This window comes from Lathamus discolor, chromosome 6 (assembly GCF_037157495.1).
Source record: "Lathamus discolor isolate bLatDis1 chromosome 6, bLatDis1.hap1, whole genome shotgun sequence".
Classification (NCBI taxonomy): domain Eukaryota; kingdom Metazoa; phylum Chordata; class Aves; order Psittaciformes; family Psittacidae; genus Lathamus; species Lathamus discolor.
In genome coordinates this window covers 39,765,057-39,787,220 of record NC_088889.1, presented here as the reverse complement: position 1 = coordinate 39,787,220, position 22,164 = coordinate 39,765,057, and the positions used below count along the sequence as shown (strand labels likewise).

Here is a 22,164-nt window from a genome sequence, read left to right as displayed (position 1 = left end):
TTTCTGTAAAAGAAAGTCACAGGGAACTGTGTTCCGGGGCATTTCCTATGCACATAATTTTTTTGCTATTGCTCTTCAACACAAAGGACACTTTTTTTCCTATATCAGACTCCATATATGTAGTTCCTTTTTTTTTTAATTCTCAAAGATACTTCAATTACAGAAAATTATCAGTAAAATAACAAATGACATTGCCATGTTAAAACATCAGCACAAGATTAAAATGAAAGAGCTCTTTGTTTCCTAAACCTGAACATTTGTGACTGAAAAAAGAAACAATGAAGATTTCCTTTCTATATTAGCAACAAGAAACAAATTGTAACTTCCATAATGTGCACTGGATGAACTCCACACGGGTGTTTAAAGAGAAATATCAAAATCAACAGGGCTTTTTATTGCTTGGAGAAAAACTCAACACCTTGATTTCACAAAACATGAAACATACTGGCAATATCTTTTAAAAATTAGAATTACTTGTGCTACGTAAAGAATTGCAAGACTTTTTTAGCAAAAAAGTTTATCAACAAATTTCTGTTTATTCTGTACACACTGACACTGGTTTAAATGCGAAGAAAAAAAACAGCCAATATTTTTGGTATCTAGAGAAGAAAAAAGGAGCCCTTTTGAAGTTTGAGGGGCAGCAACATGGCAACTCCACTCCAGCATGGTGCCTGCCTACCTCCAGGCAGCAGGCATATGATTATACCCACACCTGAGAGCTAAGTACTATTCCAGATTGTACTAATCTCCTCAAACCAGGTTGCAGCAAGCAGACTCCCACTGCTCTGTTGGCTTTTCATAGTCCAGAATGGTCTGAAGTATTTTTGTCACACAATTTGGTGCAAGGACACTTTCCTCCATAGTGCAAAGCACAGTGGGATGCCCTCTGGGCTAGGCAATATATGTCAGACAAAAATATTTACTTGTTAAACATTGAATTTCAAGACTTACTGCTCCTCACATATCCTTTATATTTAAATGATTGAACATTTTCATATTTTGGTGAATTCCCAGTGCCAGTGTTGTCTGCTTTATTACTGAGAGTGCCACAGACTGTAGGATACAGTGGGTGTCTGGTCAAGTGAGCATCTATAAAAACCTGACACTGCACTAACACAGCTGAAGGAAAATGAAACCAAATTGCTTTATATCTATTCCAGTGACACAAAGGAAGTTGAAAGGCAGCATTTTGCCCATTCACAAAACTGGATTCTAACAAAATGTGCTAGGATGTACACTAGCTTTCTATGTAATTTGATTTTTTATCATGCATCTCATGAGAAAGTATTTTAAAGCATCCATCACTATAGTATCCGGGTAATTTCATTCGTATAACAGATCAAAAAAATTTCAGCTGTTAAAAATAATTGAAAAGCATTTTTCCCTAAAACTATATCTTAGTGGCATTTTACTGTGTTAATGCTTCCAATTGAAAAAAGAGATTTGTAAATGTAATTTGTGGTTCTAGACAAAGGAGCATTATCTCTCTATTAGTCAGGCATCAGTTAGTTTTATCAAGAAGCAGTGTCTTTCTTTTTACACCAAAATCTCTCCTTTTCCAACCCATGGGCAATGCCAAAATATTAACAGTCTAGAATCCTGTGAAACGTGACATAAGGGTAAGTTAACTGTCTAGTGCTAAAGCTGCAAGTGGCTAGCAGTTATCTTCACGTTTTTGTCACTAACGTTGCACTACGCAGCTCACTGACCAAATATGATAGATTTCATACGTCATACATTAGAAAATAAGATCCTGACAAGCTTTGCTTGCTTTCAAAATTGGCAGAACTGGAGGAAAATCACACATGAATTCTGATTTTTAAGCAAAGACAGTTTTTATGTAGTATGAGCAGAATATATAGAACAGAAACTTGATTTTAGATGGTGCCACACCACAGTACAGTGTACGATAAGGAACTGAAATGCCAGTTTGCTTATTCACAATGCGATAATTTTGCTGTGGTTGGGTAACATGATCTGTGATCATCTCACCTTTTTATTATGCTCTTCACAATCACATTTCCTGTACACCAGAGTCCCTGCCCTGTGAGCACCAGCAGCCATTAAAAATAGGGAAATTTAAGCATCACTAATAAATCTATGGCCATATCTTTGCATGTCCTGCTGGATTTCCCCGCTTTCTTTGGGAGAAAAAATTTTGAGATGTTACCTCTCTGCTTTTTATACTTCACTATTCCTGTTGTAACATATTTAAAGAAGTAGAGACTCCATAAGTTCCTCCTGATTCATATGCTGCTTAATTTCTTCTTTTATATTTCATAATTTATAGGAACAGAAAATTCTAGCCCTAGCACATACACACCAATGTTCAAGAGTGTCTGTCACTGGAGACACTTTTAATTTATCAGTTTCAGTTTCCAAAGTTCCAGGCTTTCCTTTCCCTACCACTTATTTGCTGGGCACTTTCTCAAAACCTCAATTTACATCTTCCAGACTATCAATCACCTTCATCTTTACTGATGGAAGTTCACTTAATTCACTAAGCGGAGTAGCTATTAATCCATCAATGAAATAACCTTTTGGTAAAGGCATGCATGCTTGGAACTCAGTTAATTTTATTTGTCCAGAATAACTGAGACATCATTAGAATAGCTAATGACTCACCATGCTAGACATATTTGCACTGATTTAGACACCATTTTAGGTGTAATTCAAGATTTTGAAGATAGGACACCACACTCACATATGCAGTGGAGAAGTAAGTACATTTGAAGGAAGAGCTCAAAGTCCCTAGGGTTGCTTGAACTACACAGAAACAGATAATGTAGACAGACTGCTGACATGCATAATAGTGTTTAGAAACCTGACCACAGAGACACTCAGGAATGCCACTTATTTTTCCCTTGTGAGGTCCTGTTCAGTCTGAGTAAGAGTGGCAGAACTTTTAGAAAGAAACTATAAATTTAACCCTATTATTAAGCAAAAAATTGCAACAAAATTGAAAGATCAATAAACATTGATGTCTAATTGAAGCTAATTTTAGAAGCTTGTTTGCTTCAATATTTGGATGTTTGTCTTGAGATTTTTTCACTTTTTTTTTCAGTTGCTGGAGGTACATATGAGAAAGAATACTTTTATGCATTTTTATGTATTTATTAGTAGTTCTGAGTACCCTGTAGATAAGTTCACGATAACAGATTAATGGTTACTAGATAAGAAGAATGCCAATTCCCGACAATTTGCATGAAGAATAAATAATAATAATAATAGAATGATGTCTGAAGTTGGTAATTGCAAAGCAGTCTACCAAAGTTACTTAGAGCAGAATATTTGCATTAAATTTCTTAAACAGCATTGAAAATGTTAGTCATAATATTAGTTTTATAGATGAGTTACACTTGGCATGAAAGTGCCAAAAGTGATTGGAAATGACCACTAAATTTAAATACCTTTGCTCGAGGTCACATAACGAGTTAGCAGAGAAGCCATGGATGGAACTGAGAGACTTTGCACTGTATGCTGCACATTTCACCTCCCTGTGTGTGACAAGGAAGACTTTAAAAGTCAAGATTTTGGTTTGGCCAACTCTGGTTCTGCCTGTTATACCTAGGAATTATGGAACTGAAGAGGGAAATAGGCCAGGAATAAGGATTAGAATTACTTCTTGGCCCTTTTGGCAGAGGTAAAATGTAACAGCGTAGGAACTTCTATGGCAAGATAAGAGGTGCCACAAGACCTGACCTAGGCTACATTGACTATAATCAAGTGCTTGGCAGGAAGGAACTGCTTTAGCCAGCCTGATAATTGGTTTTAACCATTAAAAGAAGCTTCCTTCGGCAACAGATGGAGAAAGGAATGAACACATGGGTCTGAAGAAGGGAAGCTTCCAAGACAGAGGAGAAAAGGTGTATTCAGAGAGGCAAAATGAGAGAGAACTCTCAGGAAACCAACAAGGAACTGCTGAAAACCTCAAATGAGTTTCTTTAAGCACAGACACTGAGCCAGAACTTGGAGGAGAGAAGGGGTCTGGGTCTTCCTGCTGAGTCCTAGAGGAGAGCTGAGAAGAAAGGCTGTCAAATTCTACTTTTAGAGAGGGGGAAGCTGGTACAGCTGTGATCAGATGATCTGGATGCATGCAAACTCCCAGCAGAAATCAGCAGTAAGGAGGAGAAAATTATGTAGACTCGCTGCAAGGCTCCAGAAGGGATGAAAATTAAAAGATGAAAGTGAGTCTCATCACTGTTGAGATAACATCATGCTTTGATTCTTTAAAAGAATATTCAAAATTTTTGTTTGTGGCTTAATCAAGGTTTGACCACAACTTAATGAACAGCTTCCTAGTTTTATTGACCCTAAACTTCTGTCCATCTCATGATTTACATACAAAACTTCTTACTGTAAACTACAGCTTGCTTTCTGATTAGTACAATGATGGTCTGATCTTTGTCAAAAGGCATAGGAAATGCTGAAATTACAGCTACAGTAAACATAGTGATGACCAGGAAAGGCACTCTAAAGCGCATACTCAGAGTTGCACTTTGTTTGAAATATGTATGCTTTTTTCACACCGGCATCATCTCAGATTCCTCCTTGGGTGCAGTCTCATTGCAGCAGACATTTATTTAAGTTTTTAAAATCCACCTGTCAGATATCTGACAGCATAAGAAGATAAACGACAGCCACTAGGATAAATGTCCTGGCCAGCCTCCAGAGTGACATGGCTGTCTGCTGTATAGGGTATATAATTTCAAACAATCTGCTATACTCTCAGTGATTTGTTTTTCTCATATACAATTTCCTGATAAAATTATTAGTCTTATGCCAGACTTATAAGTAGCATTATTATCTATTATTTACTCTTTTGCTGTAACCTTTTGGACTGACAAGGTAAGGCTTGGACTTCACTTTGTCTTAAAACAAGTATCTGCACTGAAGAACTTTCAATGTAAATAAAAAACCAAGAGCCAACAAAATTTGCTGGTCACCAAACAGAACGTATACACAGTCCTGGAGACTCAGTCAGTATAGGCAGTATAGTCAGTAAGAGAAGCACCAGATAGATCTGTACTTGTTCCTTTTATTCATCACCATTTTTTTATATTGTTAGACTGTTGAAAGCAAATATCAAAGTTGAAAGCAAACATCAAAGAGGCAAAATAAACTCCTGCCCAATTTCTTTAGATGCTCACAAATTTCTTGTCTGTCTTCCCTGTTAGTCCCATAGTCGCCTACATCAATGACTCCCCGGTTTACCCACGAGAGGGTACCTAGTGTTCTTGTCATTCACTGTTCAGTGGTTGTTCTTGTGGCTCCTGGGGACTGGCCACCTGGAAAACCATTAACCACACTGGTAAAGCAGAATCAATCTTCCAACTTCAAATGAGGCTTCTGCTGCAATTCTAAGCCAGCCTATGCAGATGATCAGACTGTTCATGAAGTGCTGGGATTAGAAGCAAGTCAACGTTTCATGGCATCATTTAGACACTAGCTATGCAGAAAAAGGCACCCAGAAATGCATGTACCGCTGCATCCAGCACCTTTGTCTGCACTATCCATCTTCAGTCTCAGTTAGACAATAATTTATGAAACAGGAAAAAAAAAATAAATGAGGGCCCCCATGAATACCAAAACTAAAGAAGTCTGATGTCCTTATCAGCCCTTGTGACTGACTGATACTTGATGTCTGCAAGCCCAGACATAATTCAGCTTACATGGGCTTTTCCCCCTAAAATGCAGTGTTAATAAGGCATAAGCTCACACGGAAAATTTCCCCCAGTTGGGGCACTCTTAAGATGCACCTGCAGGATCTCCTCCTTTTAAATTATTATTTGTATGTCTTACAAGAATTTAGCTATTTTAAGCCTAACTCTCTGTCAGGTATGGTTGAACCTGGGCATCCATTTCAGCATCATCTTTATTTCCGTAGGAAAACAAGGAGAAATTTGTGCTGCTTCTTCACCTTTCCTTTTTGACCAGAGATTCCTTTCCTTAAACTTCCTATCTGTCTTGCCTACAGGAACACTGCAGTACAGGAGCAGGTGAGGTAGAACAGACTCTCCACCTTTGATACATCTTTTGGTGATGATGGCCTGGGCTGGAGTATTTAAACAACACAGGCTCTCATTTAAACAGCCACAGGACACCTCACAGTGAAAAGTACTGATCAATGGATGACGTGTAACATTGTACTGGATACAGGTGAATACAGCACTGCCATGTGTTTTTTCTCTTTTGTTTTCAGTTCCCAGGTCATCCTATACATGAGCTGGGATGGCAGCTCTGAGTTTATTCCATTTCCCACTCTGACACAGTCTTCTAAATCACCTTAGTTTACTATTTTTCCAACTCTGTTGCACCACATGACCACATGTTGCACTGTCTCTTCCTACCTGTTAACTTGAATGTTGGCATAGATATGAAAACAAGTAAAATAAAATTGTTGTCTGCTATCTTATTTATTTGTCAAGCTGAACAGCTAGTTTTGGTTTCCCATCTCTTCTTTGCCTATAGAAGTTTGAAGCCTTTTCTCTGACTAAACAACATACAGCTATGGACATATACTGTCCTTTTAACAGAAGGCACATCTGTGGCAGCTAGAGCAGGCAGTGCTTGACTTGAAATGAGTTTTGCAGATGGCCAAGTTTCCAAAGGGGCTTTTAACAGTGAGAAAATTCCATACTGTTAAGAAAAATGACAGCCACTTGGAGGTGGTAGTGAGTAAAGGTTTTAATGAAATGAAAGTTTGCCATCAAACCTAACTATGATAAAAAATTGAAAAGCAAGAGCTGCTGGACGCCTATGAAATGTGCTATAAAAGTAGGTGCTATAAAACTGAGACGATATAAATTTGCAGACTAATTTGATTTCTAGTGCAGAAGCATAGCTGTTAATGCTCTATGGTTGATACATTAGTGGCAATTGGAACAAGTCTGGCTTATTCAATTTTCAGTAAACAGAGCATGAGGTTGGCTTAAATGGTCTGTTTAGTAGAATAGACTGAACAAATGAAAAATTATTCATTACGAACATTTACAACCCACACATGTCATTTATATCATTTGATCACTCAACATAACAGGTTTATTGTTTTTGGCAAAATAAGCTGTAAACATCCCTAATTGGGATGCAAATTTAATGCACAGTTTAGCACTGTTGACAGCTAAAAGGCTCATACGGACATTTCCATACAGTTTTCCACTTACATTACATATGGCGAACAGCAGATACATACTCAAGAGCCAAAATGATTTCAAAAGAGTAATACTTGTATTTCATAATTTTTATATGTTTGTCAATATCGCAAGACCGACTTTATGATTTTCTTTTCTGGCAAAATACAAAAAATGAACAAATTAGGTTTTGTAATGAAATCAAGTATGTGAGAAATCTTGAAAAGTTACAACTGTCTAATGTTTTCCAGACTAACTGCAAAACAGCTTCCACGAAATTCCTGATACAGGTTTGATAACTCTTAGCCTCTAGTACCTGCCTACTGACAGAAGTTTAAGTTGCAGATTGTGATCTGTTCAAGACGAGTATTGTTCAACACTTCATTTTCCAGTCACTGCAGTGAAGTTTGGTGCAGTTAATTACCTGAGACATAATGTTGGCTATCAAGCCAGATGAGTCCTGATATACCCTGTTAAATTCAGGGTAAGATTTGCATTGCTTATAATGGACATCTTATCAGAATCACTGGCTGTGTCTATGTGTACAGAACTGTCTATGGCACTGATGCCAGCTGGCCTACAGAGGCCCATTAACTTTATTAGTGCTATTAAATGCTATTACCATTCAAAACAGACTGCCTATTAGGAATGGTTCCTTGTCTCCACTAGCTTCTAAGCCGTACCCAGTGTTGGCTGGTCTGTGCCAAAGCTGTGCCAGGGAACATTTAACAGCACAGATGACTGAGTTTCAGTGACACTGCTCAATTTACTAGTGCAGATGTAGCCACTGTGGAAGCCACCAAGCAAGCCACTTTGCACTGGTTGATCACAAGGCCAGCCTCTTCACTTATTGGCAGTTAATGCAATCTAACCCTACATTGACTAAATTGTCTTTTACTTTTGATGGTATGTACAGAACTGGCTGACACCACTGAAGTAATTTCTCTTTCATTTTCTAGATGTACTGTACAAAAGGGCTAATTCTTAGATCATAAAGAATCTTGCAATAATTCTGAATACTTGCAATAATTGTTTCTTTTTTTTTTTTTCATCTGAAAGGCAAAGACAGCATGCTTAGACAAATACTATTAAAATACTATTACTATTCTTCAATTGCTAAGCAAGAACACTTCAGGATTTTCACAGAAGCTGCACACAAGCCTCTCTGTCCTTGCATATGATTCTGAATAATCTGCATAATGAATATATTTTTTTTTAATCTTTTGATCAACATAAACGTGTTTATGCCTCTCTTAGTACTAAGCCTTAGCACTAAGCTATTGCTTGTGGCTTGAGTTTTTAGAATGTGTGATTAAAGTACATTTTAAAGTATGCTTAAATACACTAAAAGACGCTTGTAGAAACTTGTGGGTCAGCTGCTTTTGAACAATTCCATTTACTATAATAATCTGCAAATAAAAAGTGGAGCTTTTCTCCATTTACACAATGATGCCAAGAAAAATACGAGGCTACTCAGCAGTAAGAAAAAAAAAAAAAGAGGTGTTACTTCATCTGGGAATAGAAACTGATCCCTTTTGATGTAAATTGCAGCTTCTTATATGAATATCACTACATATTACACCTGTGACTGCTTAACTGTCATCATCTAAAAATCACATTAGTGAAAACACAGTTCAGTAACTAATGTCCTGGAGTCATTAATAAACCATTAGCTGTTGCTCACACGTAATTTAGAAAGTTGCCAGTATTACCACATTTTTTCATTTTCATTAGTAAAATTTCCCTTTGTTGAAAAGGGAAATGTTTTCTTTGTTATGTAAAGGTATATCAGACTATCAAAATTGCTTCAAGTGAAATTACAGGTATAAAATTTTGTTGTTTTTTCTTCTTTTTTTTAACTAACAAACTACATAAAGCCCCTGTGCATGACCCTGTAAATCCTGTTTTGGGCTTGCTCCCCCCCCCCCCCCCCCCCCCATACGGATAAATCTGCCCTGTCATCCTTCAGCACTAGGTTGAACTCCTTTTTGAGTAAATAGGCCTGGTCCATTGCCAGAATACACTATGTACTGCAGATCTGCCATCTCCTCAAGCTTAGCCCCTTTGTGTTTACTGAAAGAAGTTCTAGAAACTGATTTTTCTCTTCTGAGCCAGTTTACCACAAAAAAAGGGCATACATACCTAACACAAGCATAACATACCTGTATCCCAATTTCTTCATTTTTACATTGCTACCATGGTATAAAAGGAAATTCATAAAAAAGAGAATTCAAATATGACTATTTATACTCAGATTTGCTTAAAAAGTGAAAAGTACAAATCCTTGGTTTGCTTCCATTAAAATGCTATAAATTCCTACAAAACAGAGAGCTGGATTAGTCACTGTTTGTTACTAAATACCACAGCTTTGCACAGAAAAATACACTGTTAATTAAATTGCCAAACCTCTTACATGTTTATCTATTGCATTGTATGAAGAACTTACTTTATTGACAGGAAGAATGTTTTTCACATTGAAGTAGAATCCAAAGTAAACCATGTTAAAAACTCCATGACGGCCCAGTGTTGCAGTAAGACCTTTGTTTAGTCCTTGGAAGCCCAGACCACTGGTTTTAATGATCTGTCGAGCTTGAACAAAGCTAGATGGTTGCTACACAAGTTAAGCAAAAGAAGGAAGAGATCATCTTTACAAAAAAGAGAACAATGACCATAGTATCATTCCATCCTGTTGACAAATACAGTTGCTGTCATTTTTTCTTGTTTCATCATATTTGTTGTTTTTCCTTTCCTGTGACCATGTAAAAATCACAACTTTCATTAAAAAGAAATTCCTCATTTTTCTGATTGCAGAACAAGATGAAAACATGACTTGAGTACTAAAGCAAAGGATCCCTGAAGCAAAGGATCCCTGAAGCAAAGAAAAATTTCTCAAAATAATAGTTTAAAAAATTATAGAACAACATGTGGCTTTGAATATGTGAATTTGGTATTTTTTTTTTTTTTTAAATCATTGATCCTGTGCTATTAAGATTCTGACAGATGAAACCCTTACACAACTAGAAACAACAATTATTCTGGACAATAGGAAGATAAAACCAACTTCTCTAGTAAAACCAATGGCACAGGATGTACATGGTGAGGGAGTGATAAAAGGGACAGAATTAGAAGTTTTGAGCCATTATGGCTATGGAAACAAATCCTTGGGATCCACAAATTAGAGCAGCAAAGGAGGCTACAAATATTTGTGTTGAATAGCAGGCAGTTTCCAGATTCAGAATTAGGAATAGGGTTGAAACAGTGATCAAAAGGCATATACATTGCCTGGGAACCCTTTTGGATCTTCTGATGTTCTTCATGCTGTTAGGAATGCAAGCCACTGCTTTAAGACACTGACTTTTGATGGAGTCATTTGGTACAGAGTACTTTTAAAGCCAGATCACATGCTAAACTTCCTTCTTCTAGTGTTGAAAACCTTGAAGTGTTGTTTTCCTTTTTATTTTTTTTTTCTTCAGCATCAAACTGGAAATCCTGTTTTGCCCTCCTAATGAATTACTTGGCTTAAAAAGTGTAGTTAGGTTTTGAAAATCAGAACACCCATTTACATTTCAAGGTACAGAGTTAGTAAATTAACTTTAGAAATCCTGTTTTGAAAATAACGCCCAAAAGGTACAAAAATAATTTTAGCCAGCCAACTTCCATTTAACAATAGGCATAAAGGAAGAAACGTCCTCCGAATCCACTTATATAGTGATCATTTCCTCAGACAGGACCTGCCTGACTACATACACACTTGATCTATTTTCTAATATACTGTGATGCTTGGAATGAGGTGTTCCCTTTCTGAACATTTGTTATTTCTTTTTAGAAGAATTATAGAAAAGTTCCTTTCAAAAAGTTGTTGACTTGAGTTTGGCTTTCTCCAAAGCATAAAGCCATCTTTGAGTAACCAAATATTTAATTAGAAAGGCAAAACATGACTTCCACTAGAAGGCCCCTACATGAAAATATAGAAGAATTTTGACTACAACGCTGGGAACACTGTTAATTTCAATACACTTATTTGTTTAATAGCTTTCCATTTCAAAATACCACTCTGGTAAATCAACAGCATCAGCCAAATTATGCCTGTTTTATCTGACACAGCATATGTCTGCTTATTTAGGTGACTGAGCAGTTTAGTCTTTAATACTAAGTTTCATTCTGTTTTTTCATATTTGGTAACTAATATTATCACGTGAATGCTCTGCATACATTTTACTATATTCTACTTTTGTAACTCCCCTCAGGGATTCAAGCTGGAATCTGTTCTAAAATGTAAATACCCAGCATAGAATATGGTCCAATTCTAGCAATAATATCCTTTCTCATGCACAAAAAAATGCAGATTAGAGCATTAAAAAACATGTAATGGTTCTGAATAAAGTGATCCGAGCTTAATGCAGCAACTTTCAATGGTAAGCTCTCCCTTGTTCTCATCTTGAATATGGATTTGCAAATGACTCAAAGGAGAAGCCTGTCACTTGCTGAACATCTGAGATGGGTTTCATCAGTCCAAATGTAGATTCTTGCAATGTCTACCTCTACATCTGAGACTCTCAAAAGACTCCGTTTTTTAGTCTTTCAGTGATAAAGAGGGATCTAGTAGATAGCACTAAACTTCAGCCGAAGCAGGCATCTAAAATGTCAGCTGATCAAGCCACAGAAGGTCTGTGTTTCATCGCTGATTATGGAAGGACCTCAGTATGACTAATTCAGATGGAGGAATTTCTTGCACAAACATCTGGAGTTACTTCATACAACTGTTCACTTATACTTAATAGAGACCTAGTCAGTGGAATCTGGAGTCAGAATCTTCTCATAGTAAAGCAGAAACTTGTGTTCAATTAACCACAACTCTTAAGTCAGGTGAGAAGGTTGCCATTACCACACCCACTTCTGTAACCAGTGAGTTATCCATGGCTACAGGGAAAAAACCCCAAACCTCCAAAAACAAACAAGACGTTGGGCCTTCTAGCAGTTTACCTTAACAAAAAGTCACCATTACTTTTTACCTGTAGCAATCCACATTACAAAAGTGACAAAACGTATTTTATAGTGGCCTTCCTCTTTAAATCTATCAACCCTTGAAAGATGATCTGGTACCACAGAATAATTCAGCTGTCACTGTAGTGTGTGAGTATTTGCTTTGGGGGTGTGCAGGAGTCTGGGTGTGGGAGTATGTGTTCATGCTCTTCCTTGTTCCTTTTAAACAAGATATATTTATTATTTCAATACAATAGTCAAAGAAATATGTGAACTGCATTAGGTTTCATCATACAGTATGAAAGCTACACAATGGGATAGGCACATACTTTACTTAAACCTTTTAGAAAAACAGTGCATGGTAATTGAATGAGTGCACCATTGCCTTACGCTGCATAATACAACATACACATACTTCTTCCAATAGGCTTGAGTTTTATATGCTTTAGTGTGAAATGTTCTTTAACATATTCTTCATGAGTACTTGAAATCATGGTAATGAAGCCACTGGAATTTTCCTGATTATGAGCAAAATGTGGAATCCTAACACTTTTTTACAGATATATAAAAATTGGTATGTCTGTGACTGTCTTCGTGATTTAAGAACTCTAGCCCCTTGGATTTTTTCATTAGGGCAAACAGACACTTTAATTTATACTTTAGGTGTAAAGTAGGTTCTAGCAGAGTCCCAATAACATTACTTTACGATTTTATTTGTATGATAATATACTATTATATGCACTTTGTGAAAACTTGCATTTAAATGAAATTTAAAGAATAGTCACCTAAACCAAAACAAACCTGGATGCTTCTGAACAGCTACACTGTGATTACTGGAATATCCTGAAGGTCACCAAGGAAGAGAAGCTGTAACTAAAGTAAGTAACTGCATAAAATTTACTAACTAAAACACTCCAGACTTTCTTCTAAAATTTGCAATAGAGAAAAAAAAATACGTAAAGTGAAAGGATATATTGGTTTCTTTCAACTTTACAGAAGCTGGGTTGCCCCAAATACAATACTAGTGTATTTCACACAAAACAGAAGGTTTTAAGATAGGTTAAATTTATCTTCACAACTCTGAGGCAGAAAAATCCAGAATATCTGCTTAGTTTATACTGCTGGAGCAGTAGTAGTCCATAATTTTTTCATATCATCTTCCTCACAGAAAGATCCCCTCACATGTTGCTCTCTCCCACTTTCAGTCTTCTTCCAGGATCCCAAACTTTTTACTCCAGTACTATATTAGCTCTCTGTTTCATTGAATTTGCAGCCCATGGTTGAAAAATGTTTAGGCTGGAGACTTGGAGCATCTAAAGATCTCTTTTGCTGAACTGAGAATCAAACAGAAATTTAACAAATGTTTTAAGGTTTATTCTTGAAGAGAATGCTTCTCTGATGAGTTACAGAGTAGGTAGCAGCTAGTCTATGACATTTGGAAATCTGTGGCAATGTTTTGCCAGAGCATATCTGAAAGGCAAGGCCCAAATAGCTTATGTAAATGGCCAGGTTATAAATCTCTTTACTATGCATCTCCCCATTCAATTTGTGCAGACGAGTGCTACAAGGCATGCAAGTATTAACTCAGTCAAAACTTAATAGGAGAATAAGGAAAATCATGCCTCACCAGGGATTCAGCCAAGCTTTTCATGCCATGCTTATGTGATTTGACACTTCCACTATGGTAGAGCTGAATTCTCAAAAGATTTTGAAAGAGCTGATTGGACAATTGTTAGTCTTATTCACTGAGAAAAGGAAAAAGGAGCTGTGACTGCCCTCCTTCCCAATAGCCTGGAACATTTTCTACAATAAAATTAATTGAAGCTGGTGTATTCCTGGGAACACTTGATTTTGATCAATCACTATTTTCCAGTTTAATTTTTTTTTGCCTTTCAGCACTATCCAGAACTGTGGACAAAGTAAATTTTGCACATTGACTTCTCTGAACGAAACAATATTTGAATAATATACATCTGAAGTGAATCGGGAATCTAAGTTATTGGTGTGCTTTATTATATAACAATTTCCTGAGCTTATAAATATGAAGACTTATAATATAAATAATTTTATCCAAGACTGAAATCTATCAGCTACATTTTTAACATAAATGTTAAAATGCCTGGCTAGGGCATGGGGCTGTGAAGTTTTACGCTAAACTTTGGTGCTCACTTGAAGTCTGGAGTCTCCTGGGGTAAATGCACTGTGTACAAGAGGCTCCGTTTGTACTTTTGGATTAGAATTCCTCACAGTGCTGGGCTGCTGGCTACTCTGGAGGCTGAAGGTGCACTTCACACACAGCATATTTACAATGGAGATGCTGACATGGCTGACAATACGCCATGCATCTCTGCATACCTGAGATCTCATGCATATCTGAAGGCATCGTCTATTGAGTCTCTTCACTCTTTTTCCATTTCTGTTAAGCATGTGGGAAAATCATTTGCATTAACCCAATATATTATAGACATTTTGCTCTAAATATGAATTTTGTAGTGCACTATGCCTAATAAAGCAGAAAAAAAAAAAGAATGGAGCAATTCTCATACCTCTGTGAAGGCATTCCGATTTGTCTGTAAGGTAACCTTAACTACTTCAAAAGGGTTAACCACAACTGCCTCTGTCAACCCAGATCCCAAGCCAGCAACTGCAAATGCCTAGGAAAGTTAAAATTAAAGTTAAAAAATTATGGAGTAAAATTTCCCATACCTCAGCTTATGAAACTGAATCATACAATGCAAACTGTGACACTGCATGAATACAGCAGTATTCTATTACTAAACAACTTTAGCCCTTGATTAGATGCTGACAGTTCATGAAGACAATATGACAATAGCCATAAACCACATTCCAAAAAATACAAAATAAAATGTCATAGCAGTGTCAATGAACCCTCTTTTCAGCTTGAAGAAAAACTATGGTACCAATTTATTATGAAAACACGGCAAAACAATGCACTCATGTTATCTTTGGGTGGAGTCTGAATAAAAACACAAATATGAATGCAGTTATGCAGCACTGGAAAAAATAAAAACTCTGCGCTGAGAATTGAGCATATAACACTAACATAGTAACTTAAAAAGAAAATAAATGTAAGAAATCAAAATAGCGCAGTACATAAGCAAATTGCACACACAGAGGAAGAGTTCTCCTAAGTAAATATCAGCCCTGGGAAGGTTTACATGGGGATGAGTGACACACATGGAAATCTCAGCATTCACTACAAAGACAAATTAACTCCATTTAGAAGCTGATGGTACATTACAGTCCTAGATATGGAGTTATTCACTGCTTTGCTTTCCATCAAAACACAGCATTTAAAAGTAACTTCGTTTGTTTGTAACAGAAAAAGAATATGGAAATATTTAGGTCAAATATTCAGAGGGGTTAATTTTGGTGATCACAGATTTATTGACTCCATTTAATATCTCCTGACTTTCCAGGGGCTGAAAAGAGTCCCGGGACCAAAATATAATACACTGAGTACATCTGCTGAGATTCAAGGAAACTGAAGGTAAGGAAACAACAATAGTGAGAAAAACCTTATTCAATACAGAGGAATTTGAGCAGGGACTCTTGAGAGCTCAAGAAAGAAGAATGGTGAGTTCGAAGGGTAGCAGCAAGCTACCTTTGGAGGAGATGGTATTACCAACAAATCTATTTTTCCAATATGAGGTGGGAACATAATCTATCCCTTTCATCATCAACCATGAGACTGAAACCAGCAGGAAGATGGTACAAACATATCCATCTCTCTTTTAACAATAAATGTGGTCTTCATATGAGGTGTGTTGAGGCACCTAGGAGCATTCTGTCTAGCTTAGATTAGAATACCTCTCAGTCTTCTTCTTCCTTCTCTATCACACCTATCTTAGGGGCAAAAATGCCTCTGTGGTAACAGTTCTGCACCTAAAATGTCAGGGGTGTCTGAGGGTTTCTGTATCTGCTATATGAATCACAGCAGCTTTTGGTCATGTTTCCACCATATTCTCCTCCAAAAAAGTGCTGGTGAACCATGTAATCTTAAACTCTGTTATTTCCACTTGCTGGAGAGCAAACGTCAGCCTTCCTTTTTAAATCTAAGGATGAGAAGAGCCTGCTAAAAAATACAAGGTAAAATAGGATATACTGTAAACAGCTATAGGGCCAGTGGAATAACCAAGAGGAAGAGGAAACTTGCTTTAAAGTAGTTAATATGATTCCATGACCATTCACTCACTGCAATGGAAAGCAGATGTAAATGGAAACAATACTGTGTGAAAGATACCTGAAATAAGCAAAACCTTTACAGCATAACCATAAAAATATAATTTCCTACAATTATGATTCCATTTTCATAAAATAGATATTTACTATTACTTAGATTCTTACACTACACAAAGCAGTTAATTCTTATAAAAATATTTTATTCAAAATGGTAAAATAGCAGAATTAAACTCTCTGTATAAGAATGCATACAACATATGCAAACTGCATCTTAGCATTAAAACATTTCTGTGTATATTTAAGTCCTTTTTTTTTATGTTCTTGAGATGAAATCCAAACTCCACTGATGTATAAAAGTATTTTGTCATTCACTTCAAAGGAGGTAGCAGCTTCTCATACATAGTTTATGTTTTTATTATAAAGTCTTTAGAATGAGACCGAGGTCTGCAGTTTTGTTATAGTTGCACTGCGCCTTGCAGAGTAGCACACTGAGGCTGAGGTATCAAACTAGTCATTATCATATGAATAAATAAATATTGATAACGTTCAACTTTATTATCTAATTTGCAAGAATGAAGAATGGCAAGCTACATACGGACTCTTTCATGGTGACTGTCTCTATCCATATTAACAAATGTTACGACATTGTAGGGAATTACTTTGAAGACATTAGATATAAAAATTAATGTAACTATCATTTTGATAAAATCTGTTATCAGTGTTTTCAAAGGGAAAGTTTGTTCTGGAAGACTGTTGGTTGAACTGTCCCTTTTAATTCTGGGCTCCTTCTATGGGAGGAAATTGATGGCACCGTTCAGTATACTCATATTAAATTAGAATATGAAGTTCTGTAGCCATACATACCAGTCCTGGTGGTAATGATGCATATCCTAGTACCTTCTTGTATTGTTCAAAGGTGAAAAACTGTAAATAAAATTGCATTGAAAAAAATTAAGAGTTACTTATGCAAATTAGCAAAACCAAGCCACAATGGAGCTTCAGGATACCTTGTATCCTGAGCAGCCATGTGCAGTTCTGCAAAATAAACATAAGGCACTTTTGTTTCACACTCTCTGTAGCAGTGTTAGATGTGCTTCATCAGACAATTAGGCTTCAGAACTGATTTTATTAGTGTATCACGCATAATAGCAGCATAAGTGCAATTAAAGTAATTTTTTCTGTAAGAGTTCTCTTACAAAACATAGTTCACGTTTTTAAATTATAAACTTTTCCTCTAGCATTAAACTTTCATATAGTGGTATAAATGTAGCAGCAAATACAATTTCTCTCAAGAAATCATCCTCACGTATTTAATAAAATATACTGCAATCACTTTCACGTTTCTCAGATACTAGTCTACTTCTCACCTGAGAGATGTATTTGAAGATTTTGAAGACTGAAAGTCTACAGATTTTTGTAATATTTCACTGTCCACAAGCACATTTCTTTTAGTTTTTGCTCTTTACAAATAAATCTTTCACCCAATTGTCTGCTTTCAGTCAGTGGTGCTCAGAAGTTCTGAGCATCTGCAATTCCTTAGAGGATGAGTTTTGAAAGCTGTACTCTTGGGTGCTTGAATTCCAAGAAAGAAATGGGAAGCTCAGTTTCATCTGCACTGACACAGAGAAAGGCAACCATTTGTAAATGTCTTCGTTTGCAACCTAACATTTCTTGCCACCCAAACCAGTTAATTTTCAGAAGCTTTTTAAATTAATGGATTTGTTCTTCCAAGAAAAGTATTGAGAATAACCCTGACTGCGCTGAGGTCAGTAAGAAGCTTCCTAATGATGCAGGCAGACAGACTGTCACTGTGTATTTCTTTGTCTCTGGACACACAAGGTCTAAGATGCATCAGTTAAGGTCTAAGATTCATCAGTCAAGAAAGAGTGACAATGTACAAATTATTGGTAAGATTCCCTCTGAAATACAGCACACAATCCTGGTCACCTTTGCTCTAAAAAGATGACCTTAGACTATAGCATATTCAAACCAGGATTTTCAGGACCATAAGGAGAACTTAAAGATATTTTTTTCAAGAATGAATACTGAAGGAGAATAAATGCTTGCCTTGTTTAGTTTAGCAAAACAGAGGCTGCAAGGGAATGAAAAAAAAAGTAAGATATGTAACATAAAGTAATTGGGTATAAAAGTAACAGCTATTAATAAACAGAATGTGGCTTGAGATCTGATGCTTTCTTACAGCCAAAGGTGTGGGGTCTTGAAACAGTCTTCCAATAAGAATAATGGAGGAAAAAAATTAACCACTTGTAAGGGAGAGTTTGATAAATTTATGAAGGAGATTACAGAATAGCAGGGGACTAGGTTTGCTGGCCCAAGAGATCCTTTTTAGTCTCAGTGCTTCTGGGAACAGCAAATCTCCCCAAACCTCATATTGTTTTAAATTAGTATTCTGAAAATACGTTGCTGCAGCCACTGAAAGAGCACTTCAGGTTGATGCCACATAAGGCAGTTCTGAAGTGAGTGAAAATGATTATCTAGCATGATGAACGAGGACAGCAGAAAAGCTTGTGGATTATAAAGACTAGATATCTGAAATACAGAAAAAAACAAAGATACTGGAGATGCTGTTTGTTCCACATAGTTTTCACACATGGAACAACACAAGGCACGTAACTACAGCTCACTGTGAGTCCTATAATCTGTCCAAGAAGTATTCACAATTTTACATGCAAAAGGGAAGTGGTGTTTTCACAGCATGTCCAGTATTACAGGACTGAACAACAAAACCTTGTCACAGTTTCACCAAGACTGCGCTGGTGCAGTTGGTTATCTACTAGAGCAAGAACAGTCACATCCCTGTATAGCAAAAAGAAATAACTAGAATCTCTGATTTTCTTGGCTACTTTCCAAAGTTGACCTGTAACACTTGATTAGTTTAAAGCAAGCTGATTCAAATGAAGGCAGGATCCTCTGAATTCCGCTCCCACACAAGAGGCTCTGACCCCTCCACACAGCACCTGCCCATGCATGTGACAATCAAACAGTTTCACCATGACAGGAAGGCAATGGGAAATGAGGTCAATGGAGATGTGGGAATTGTAAGAAACTTGAGGGAATAGAGTTTTTCAGGCAAAACAGAAAGACTGGGTGACCTGTGCTGGGTCGCAGCCAAAGAAGACAAGCTCTGTCCCTCAGGGCTTAGTTACCACAGACCTATCAGAACAAAACAGCTTGTCCATAAACTGCGTGTAGAGGAACATGAGTAGTAAGCACTACATTGTCATTTCAACTTGTTTAGAATCCTATCCTATTGCAAAGTCAAAAACATTTTTCAATCAAGAGTGGCTTCAAATGAAAAGTCACTAGAATGGCACCAAAACCATCAGAGAAACAAATGTTAACATGTTAATAATGCCACCAGATTTAAAGCAGGAGGGCATATGAATACATATTAAATTGTAAAACTGAAGGACTGATACTCTGGCCAGGGGACAGATACATTTTTATCCTCAGTAGGGATTCTTATCTCATTTTGCAGAAAAGGTCCTAAAATCAGGGCCCTCCAAATAATGTACAGATTGAACACTAGTCTTGCAAACACCCTGCAAACACATTTAAAAGTATTGTACTGGCCTTGCTAATAATCAGAAAAGAGAGAAGTGTTACTTAGACTGTAGGTCTATCTTTTTGGAAAACTGAAGGTATTTTATAGGTAAAAGGAAGTCTCTGGGAAAGTGTCAATTGTGTGTGAGTTACTTTACTGAACTAAATTAATTTCTTATTGTGATAAAGTTTGCTTTATTCTCTCTCCAGCATCCTTCTACCCATTGTTACCCTCCTAACCTTTAATGGAATTTCTGGTATTCCTTAATGTTTTCCATAACGTTACAGATCTGTAAAATGGTTGTAATAAAGGCAGAAATATATTACCTAGTAATTTTTTGGTCTTAAAAATGTTACCTTAAAAATCAATAGCTTCCTAGAGTCATAAATAAAATAGCTACTTAATAGTAACTATGATTTACATCATTTTAAAAAGAAAAGAAATAATAGCAATAAAACTCAATGTAAATGTTGCTGGGTATACTAGCGTGGTTAGTATACATACAATTTTGCCAAAAAGTATCTAGCTCTATCATATGGATTTATATCATGTTTAAATAAAATGTTCTTAAAACCACAACATACCTTGTCTTTGTCTTTACAGTTGTATTAACAGATTCGCCCACACAAAAAATTATCTCAGGATAAATGTATTTAAAACACGCTTTTGTGCATATAATAAACAATATTGTCCATCTGGCAAAGATACACTTTAATTCAAGTTACGTAGAATATAGCCAAAGTACTTACCAGATGTCTCAATAATTCTAAGGTAAAAATATATGCTTGAAACAAGATGTCTGGGAACACATGAACAATATGAATTTGCCCCAAAAGTTCATCTGTTAACCATTGTATTGGCATCATCACTTCCTTCCTCCAAGTTCAATCTAACATAAAGTTATAAACCTTGACTTTTCATCTTCCAGAAATACCAGGTTTCTTTTTAGAGGGGAAATAAAGAGAAAGAAAAAAAGAAATAGCAAGACAGACATGAGAACATAGTTGACTACAAGTGAATATCTTCAACACTTAGCTAAATAACTGGGGCTAAATAACTTAATTTCAGTAGGTTTATTTTTATTTGCAAATATCCACACCAGATAAATAAAATATTCCAGTAGTACAAGCACATCCTGCACAAAATCTCCCTTGTCCATAGCGTATACAGTTTTATGAGATATAAAAGACACTATAAGTTGAAGTTTTCCAAAAAGTTCACTGCAAACATAACTCAAGGCTGCTGAAACCTAGAAATTGCCTCTCTACCTTTTGTATTTCTCAAGTCTCAAAACCACAAGCATGGACATAAGTGTCCTCTGGATCTCACAAGTCAGTTTGTGACTTTGGCAGTGCACAAGGGATATCTTAGGACCTGTTAAAATCAGGAAAACTATTAGAAGAATAGAAGGTGGATAGTGAACCAAAAGAAGCAGTGACTTTTCCATTGGAGTCACATACAAATAAGGTAAGCGGAAATTTGAGACAAGCTGGATCCTCTTCAGGTCAAAGCATGAGTACAAACTCCACCTCGGAGGCTAGAAATTGTGCCGTCATAGTGCATCTCACATTGCCTCAGCATCAAGGTTCTTATAAGGACATTACTGTGCTGCCCTATTCTGTCACTGAGCTCTTCTAATGTAGAATATAGCTGATGTCTTAAGGAAACTTAAGGCTTTTTTCCTCCTGATTTCCTAGAAACAGCATAAAATTTAAAAGAGTAGTGTAAACAATTAAAGAATTCAATGATTTAATTAAAAAATACATTTAGCATTTAAACTTGACTTCCATGGAAGCAGAAACACTACTGAGCCCTCACAGAAATCCCACGAAGAGAGCACCAGTAAGACATTTAAGGACCTGTGAGCTTATGGTGTACAAGACGCTGAAAGTACCAAGTCTATTTAGCCTGGAGACAAGAAGTCTGAGGGGATATAATTCCTGTCTTCCACCATCCAGAAGACAAAGATGGACTTTCTCAGAGGTCCACAACAGAAGCATGAGAGGCAATAGGCAAAAGTTGCAACAGGGAATTTGGATTGAATTTGGGGCAAAACTCTTCACAGTGAAAGTAATTAAATAATGGAGCAGGAGCACAGAGAGGCTGCAGTCTCCATCCTAGAAGATTTTCAGAACTCAACAGACATCCAAACAACTTGATCTAACCATGAAGTCATCGCTGTTTGAATAGGATGCTCATCAAAGGACCTCCAGAGATCCCTCCCAATTTAAATCTTCCAGTGATTCTAGTATTATGTTGAATAACATGTGGTTTAAACCAATT

General features: G+C 36.5%; 1 protein-coding gene across 4 annotated transcripts in view; it reads right to left on the bottom strand.

The window, feature by feature from the left end:
• Window positions 1-22,164, bottom strand: part of SLC25A21 (solute carrier family 25 member 21) — a 250,472-nt gene that overhangs the window by 4,784 nt on the left and 223,524 nt on the right. For 3 of the 4 annotated variants that reach the window (XM_065686258.1, XM_065686259.1, XM_065686260.1), the window contains 3 exons: window positions 17,181-17,240; window positions 14,660-14,767; window positions 9,577-9,741 (listed from right to left, as the gene is read on the bottom strand). In XM_065686258.1, the coding sequence (XP_065542330.1) occupies window positions 9,577-9,741; window positions 14,660-14,767; window positions 17,181-17,240 (333 nt within the window). Of the gene's footprint in view, window positions 1-9,576; window positions 9,742-14,659; window positions 14,768-17,180; window positions 17,241-20,630; window positions 20,775-22,164 lie in introns of those variants that run through there. The other variant, XM_065686261.1, reaches the window with a different exon arrangement.